Source organism: Triticum aestivum, chromosome 4B, assembly GCF_018294505.1.
Source record: "Triticum aestivum cultivar Chinese Spring chromosome 4B, IWGSC CS RefSeq v2.1, whole genome shotgun sequence".
NCBI lineage: Eukaryota > Viridiplantae > Streptophyta > Magnoliopsida > Poales > Poaceae > Triticum > Triticum aestivum.
In genome coordinates this window covers 59,394,811-59,401,851 of record NC_057804.1, presented here as the reverse complement: position 1 = coordinate 59,401,851, position 7,041 = coordinate 59,394,811, and the positions used below count along the sequence as shown (strand labels likewise).

General features: G+C 39.8%; 1 protein-coding gene across 1 annotated transcript; it reads left to right on the top strand.

The window, feature by feature from the left end:
- Window positions 1-276: 276 nt before the first annotated feature.
- Window positions 277-3,655, top strand: LOC123091007 (GRF-interacting factor 1). Its single transcript, XM_044512397.1, has 4 exons — window positions 277-655; window positions 1,984-2,060; window positions 2,754-2,838; window positions 2,941-3,655. The coding sequence occupies exons 1-4, from the start codon at window positions 566-568 to the stop codon at window positions 3,364-3,366; spliced, it is 678 nt and encodes a 225-aa protein (XP_044368332.1). The 5' UTR covers window positions 277-565; the 3' UTR covers window positions 3,367-3,655.
- The last annotated feature ends 3,386 nt before the right edge of the window (window positions 3,656-7,041 follow it).

Here is a 7,041-nt window from a genome sequence, read left to right as displayed (position 1 = left end):
ATAAATTAGGCCAACCTAACGGACGCCTACAGATACGATCGATGGAGATTTATTTTTGCCTCTGGCTGGTGGTCATTGTTAAAGAATCAATCGGCTTGAATGCGCAGGTGCCCAAGTCCGGAAAGTTACCGACCTTTCCGCCCGGCAGTAAAAAGTTGCATTGCATGGTGGCAGGGGTAGGAGTAAAAGCCTCCCTCGGCCTTTAAAGCTCGTTCAAAAAAGATCTGCTCCTCCAAATGCTTGCTTGACCAAGAAAAAAGATTGAAAAAAGAAACCCCTTGAAGCGGCAGGCCAGTCGCCCGGTGGTACTCCCCTCCCCTTTTTAAAGAGCTCCACTCCAAAACCAGAGACCAAAACCCTGCCTGCTCTCTTTCTCATCACCAAAACCCCAACCAAGAAACCTTCAGACCTCTCTCCTCCCCTTGCACCGTGCTGTTCTAAAGCAGCGAGATCAGAGGGGAAAGGGGGGAGGAAGGAGAGGCAGAGGGAGAAGCAGAGCAAAAGGGACGGCAGGGGTGGTGGTCTTGTGTGGAGGGGCGTAAGCTTTTTGCAGTTGGTGATTGGAATGCAGCAGCAACACCTGATGCAGATGAACCAGAGCATGATGGGGGGCTACGCTTCCTCTACCACTGTCACCACTGATCTCATTCAGCAGGTCATCTCATCATCCCCCCAAATCTCTCTCTCTCTTTTCCCCTCTCTTCTTTCTTCTTGTGCATATATACATACTCTTATCTCTCTCTTTCTCTCTCTTTTTTCCTGCCTATTGCTTCCGTATTCTTCTTCATTTCTTCTGGTTCTTGAATCATTTCTCCGTTCTACCCTGCTCTATCCTGGCCTTCTCAACTTCTTTAAGTTTTTCGCAGTTTCTTTTCATGTGGTTCTTGAATCATTTCTCTCTCCCCCCCTTTTTGTTTTCGCACTTTTCCAGGAGTATTTGATCTTTGTTCAGGAGATTTGTGAGGAGCTCTAGTCTAGGGCACGCTGAGTTTGACCCCCTCTTATTCTTCATGCTTATTCTTCTCCCCACCCTCCGGTCTAGCCTAGATACCCTTCATGTGTATTTTTATATTAAGATCTGTTCTGTTCTCCATGGTCCCTCACGCCTGATTTCATCTGCAGTTCAAACTGTTGCTGTCTTTCTTGTCCCCTTTTATTTTCTTGCTCGTTGCGATATGATGAGAGTATTTCCACATCATTTCCCCCCCTTCTCGCAAAAATCCTAGTACTATTTTCAGCTTGTTTTGGTCGGTGCCGCGGCGCCCATGATCACGCCAGTATTTTTTGGCAAAGTAGTAACCATGCCAGGCCTGCGTTCCCTGCATCTGGCCTGCCAAACCGCCATTAAATCTTGCCCCCTTTTCTTAGCAGGTGCATCATGTGCAATCTTCTATCAAAGGAAACGAGTAAAGGCCGTGCTATTTCCATAAATCTTTCCACTAATCCAACGTGCAAATCTGAATGTTTTCCCAGGGATATGTCAAGGCATATCTTGGTAGAAAAAGATTAGTGGTCAGAGTGGCCTTATTGGCCAGGCCGAGCCAGACATGATCTGGTCCAAGTTCATGTGGGTAGTCGGAATGTAGGTTCGCTTGTGCCATTGGTATTTGACTGCTAGATCCCTAAAGCTGGCTTCACGGCTGTGCGCGTGCTTGTCCTTGCCTCTGTGATAAACTGCTTACATGCTACCGTGTCAGTCAATGATTGACCCTGGGCTTGATAGGATAGGCTGTTGGGAGTCAGATCTTTTGTATCTATGCATGCAACACCCTAATCTCCTGTCTGGCACCTAATTGGTGATACATGATTGTGTTTTCATATGCTGCGCTTGACTGACTGATATGGGAAAACATCCAGAACATGGAGGTGTTGGCACCCAGCTGTGATGCAGTACTAGTTGTATTCAGTATAGTATTCAAGATATGCTTTTACTGAAATGTGTTACTAACATGAAAAAGTTTCTTGGGCGTTGGAACTGTGCAGTACCTGGATGAGAACAAGCAGCTGATCCTGGCCATCCTCGACAACCAGAACAACGGCAAGGTGGAGGAGTGCGCACGGTGAGTCCGATCCCTGATCTGATCTGATCTGGTCTGATATCCTTGTAAACTACCTCAGCAACTGTGCTGTTGGAGCACTGCACTCGTGATGGAATGCTGCAGTGCTTTATGTAGTTTTTGCTATCTTAGCTGTTTTTGGTAACATCATATCAGTTAGTAGTAGTGTTAGGAACAATTAGAATATGCTTTGGTCGTCTAATAGAGAGAGATTCAAGGGTCTTCCCAGTTTGGACAATCAAATGTGTTCACAAATGACATCCACTCGTTGGTCGTACTAGGTCCTAATGGTGATGCTACTGATTTTAGTACGTTGGTTGAGACCCAAGTTGATTTGATTTGTGCTAGTTATAGGCTGATGAAAAAATATGTTTATTTATGAAAAAAGTATCTGTCTGATATAGACGTGATTACTGTGTAGAAAAGTACCACTGTTTCTTGTTCAGCGCACTGTTTCTCTGCTTCCCTACTGTCAGTGCCGCGCAACAGTTTCATCTTTATTTTTCAGTCATACTCATGCGTGTTCTGTTCATGTGCATATGCTTACTTTGTGGTGACAGGGAGCGCATCTTTGGTTTCCAATCACTGCACAATCCTCCCACATCTTTTCTTTGCTTAATGTTCATTGCCCAACAGGCTACAGCGGCCTCACGCTGAGCCTTGTTTTGCCTACCGCTTACTGCTCCGGTGCTGCAGGAACCAAGCTAAGCTCCAGCAGAACCTCATGTACCTCGCCGCCATCGCCGACAGCCAGCCTCCGCAGACGGCATCGCTGTCTCAGGTGAGTTCTCATCGCGGCTGGCCTCGTTGCGATTCTTGTTTTTCTGGAGTTGTTAAGAGGACTGAATGAACTTCTTGATCGCTTTGGCGTGGTTGCGCGCAGTACCCGTCCAACCTGATGATGCAGTCCGGGCCGCGGTACATGCAGCAGCAGTCGGCGCAGATGATGTCGCCGCAGTCGCTGATGGCGGCGCGGTCGTCGATGATGTACGCGCAGCAGGCCATGTCGCCGCTCCAGCAGCAGCAGCAGCAGCAGCACCACCAGGCGGCCGCGCACGGCCAGCTGGGGATGTCCTCCGGCGCGACCACCGGGTTCAACCTCCTGCACGGTGAGGCCAGCATGGGCGGCGGCGGCGGCGCCACTGGCAACAGCATGATGAACGCCAGCGTCTTCTCGGACTATGGCCGCGGCGGCAGCGGCGCCAAGGAGGGGTCGACCTCGCTGTCGGCCGACGCTCGCGGCGCCAACTCTGGCGCGCACAGCGGCGACGGGGAGTACCTCAAGGGCACCGAGGAGGAAGGAAGCTAGGCCAGCGGCGTCGTCGCTAGCACCGGCATCGCAGCTGCAGCAGGAGGAGTAGCAGGTAGTGTTCGAGGATGGTAGTAGCGGATTAGCAGTAGCTAAGGTTGTTGCGTTGGCTAAGGTTAAGGTGGGTGAGTTTCCATGGAACCTGGAGGTGGTAGTGGCGTCTGCATGCAGGCTCGCTTGTTTTGGATGTGCATGGCAGGTTCTCGATCAATCCTAATCAAGATGTAGTGGCGATGGTTTGTGAACACTCCCTATGTAGTGCTGAATGATCATGGTGTTTTCTTCTTCACATGCCTTCTCTAGTCGTGTTCATTGTGCCGTGGATCATGAGTTATAGTAAATCGGAAGAGTAGCTCAACTCCGTTTCACCACTATGAGCAAAAGATCTTAATTATGACAGCATTTTGCATATCATTTATAACACGTTTACTCAAATGCATGCATGTAAACCACCAGTCCTTCCTTAATGCTCACAAAAAAAAATATCACTCCGTTTCTCTTTCTAGAGATTTCAATATGGACTACATACAAGGCAAAATGAGTGAATCAAAACTCTACAATACGTCTATATACTACATCCATATGTAGTCTATAATGAAACCTTTAAAAAGACTTATATTGAAACAGTTTGGCTAATTCACATTTAGATGTTTTTTAAGGATGTCATATCTAATCTCCCATAAATAACACAGCAACAAGGAAAAAAAATCTGAGACAAAAAAAAACCACAAGCATAGTGGACATGACGTTAGATGTGACATAACGATGTCAAATCTAGATGTGTCCTAGACAGACCCATATTGAAATCTCTAAAATTAATCTTGGTTCAGTTAGATTTTTTGCACCATTGATTTCTCCTCAGAGATTTGTGTATTTTTTCTGGGCTGTTTTGTGAGCTGGACTGCTTTTTTGACTGGCTGGTTAAAGCCCATTAACTATACTGCCCAGTCCTCCCTCTCTCCCTTTGTTTCTTTATGTTTTTCTGTTTTGATGCATTTCTCATTTTGTTTTTTTGTTTTTCTTTATTAATTGTTTCTTTTGTAGGTATTTTAGGATGTTGGATGAGTGTAAATGTTTATACATGAATACAGTGCCCTTTGTTTCTTTATGTTTTACTATTTTGATGCATCTCTCCTCTTGTTTTTTTGTTTTTCTGTATTAATTGTTTCTTTTGTAGGTATTTTTAGGATGTTGGATGAGTGTAAATGTTTATACACGAATACAATCCAATATGTGCGAAAATTACACTATTATATGATTGTTTTTTTATATACTATCAAAAGTGCAATTAGACAGTTGTGTGCAAGTTTTTTTTAGCCTTTTTCATTATCTTCCTTCTTAAATAGTAATACGAATGACGCCAATTCATTGTTCCTTATAAACTTTATTATTATTTTGATTTAGATATTATTTCATTTTCTTTCTTCTTTAAGGCTAATACCAATGCCACTAATTCATTATTTTTTAGAATTTATTTTTTTACAAAAAAATCACTATTTTATGTTTATTCTTGCCTATTTTTAAAAAGCGCAATTTTTGTGTATACTAGAACAATGCCCGTGTGTTGCAACAAGATATAAATATTCTAATACGTTAGCTTGTGATTTACCTAATAATGTGAATGTGTAAATAAATGTTCAACAAATTCTCACCGTGGGTTATTTTATATTTTGATTAGAAGTTTGGTAAGTAATTAAAGTCGAATTGGTTCACAACATAAGTAAAAAGGTGATTGATTATCATATACATGGAAGGTTGGACGAAGGGGTGGTGGGAAGAAAGGTGAAATGGGAACCTTACATTCTTTTTGAGTACTAGAGATTGTGTGCACATTTTTTTAGATTCTTTTTTTATTTTCTTTCTACTTAAAGGGTAATACCAATGCCAACAATTCATTATTTCTTAGAAAATCTGATTATTTTTATTTTTTTATTTTTTACTTCTTTTCTTTTCTTCTTAAATACTAATACTAATGCCACTAAGTCATTTTTCCTTATAACAACTTCATTATTTTGTTTTTTAGTTACTATTTTACTTTGTTTCTTTTTTAAGGGTAATACCAATGCCCCTAATTCATTGCCTCTTAGATAATTCTTTTTTGCAAAAATCCCACTACCATATGCATATTATTGCATGTTATTGAAAGAGCAATTTTTTGTCTATATTGTGTGCAAATTTTTCTATTTTTATTTTTTATCATTTCTTTCTTCTAAAAAGGTAATCCAAATGCCACTAATTCATTCTTACTTATAAAACTTCAATATTTTGATTTTGTTTTACTATTTATTTCACTTCTTTCTTTGGAAGCGTAATACCAGAACCACTAAGTCATTCTTTCTTACAAAACTTCATTATTTTGTTTTTGATTTAGTATTTATTTCTTCTTTAATGGTAAAACCAATGTCACTAATCCACTCCTTCTTAGGAAACTTTCTTTCTTTGTAAGAATTCTACTATTTAATGTTTCGTCTTGCATATTATAAAAAAGTCCAACTTATTTGTAAATTATGTGTAATTTTTCTCATTGTTTGTTCTATTAATTTTTATTAAGTTTCTTCTTAAAGGGAAATACCAATGCCACTAATTCATTCTTTCTTAGGGAACTTTCATTATTTTGATTATGTTTTAGTTTTTATTTTATTTCTTTCTTCTTAAAGTGTAATACCAAAGCTACTATTCATTCTTTCTTAATAAAACTTTGTTATTTTATTTTTGATTTGTTTGTTATTTTATTTCTTATTTAATGGTAATTACAGTGCCACTAATTCATTCGTTCTTAGGAAATTTCCTTATTTGCAAATATTTCACTATTATATCCTTATTATTGCATATTATTTAAAGCATAATTTCTGTGTAAAATGCGTGCAATTTTTGTCATTACTAGTTTTTCCCCTTTTTCCTTAAAGTGTAATTGCAATGTCATTAATTCATTCTTTTTTTAGAAAAAAATCATTTTTATTATGTTTTGCCTTTTTGCTAAATTTACTTTCTTGTTTTAAGGAAAATACCAATGTCATTCATTCATTCCATCTTAGAAAACATTTGTATACGATGATTCCACTATTATATATTTATTCTTACATATTATAGAAAACACATTTTTTATGTAAATTGTTTTATAGAAAACTTCACTATTTTGATTTTGTTTTAGTTTTGATATTATTTTCTTTTTTAAGGGTAATGCAAATACTATTCATTCATTCCTTCGAAAATTTCTTGTTTTGCGAAAATTTCACTATTCCTTCTTGGAAAACCTTTTTTTATTTCCATTCTGGCGCGGAAGCCATGAGTGTCAGACAGTGCTGCTATCCTCTCACGACTTGGCCTGGATATGAAGCTGCTGCTATCCTCTGCGTGTGTGCGCACGCGTGTCTACGTGTGTGCGTCTGTGTGGTGTGTGTACGTGTTCATATGCGGCATGGCGTGTGCATATACTACGTCGGATGATTAACAAACCGCATGCAACACCGTATGGTTACCTAGTCTCTATACTATTTAAAAGAAATAAGGTTCTCATTTTAGCTTTCTTTACATCATCCTTCCGTCCAACCTTTCATGTATGTGATAATTGATCACCTTATAAAACAATTTCACTTTAATTTACTTACCAAATTTCTAATCAAAATATAAGGTAATTCACGGGCAGAATTTGATAAATATTTATTTACATAATCA

What these genes read in the sequence shown, in the direction of transcription:
- LOC123091007 (XM_044512397.1), top strand. Translation starts at nt 566, where the DNA reads ATGCAGCAGCAACACCTGATGCAGATGAACCAGAGCATGATGGGGGGC. An exon ending in CCACTGATCTCATTCAGCAG is followed by an intron (nt 656 to 1,983) that starts GTCATCTCATCA and finishes GGAACTGTGCAG; the next exon opens with TACCTGGATGAGAACAAGCA. An exon ending in AGACGGCATCGCTGTCTCAG is followed by an intron (nt 2,839 to 2,940) that starts GTGAGTTCTCAT and finishes GGTTGCGCGCAG; the next exon opens with TACCCGTCCAACCTGATGAT.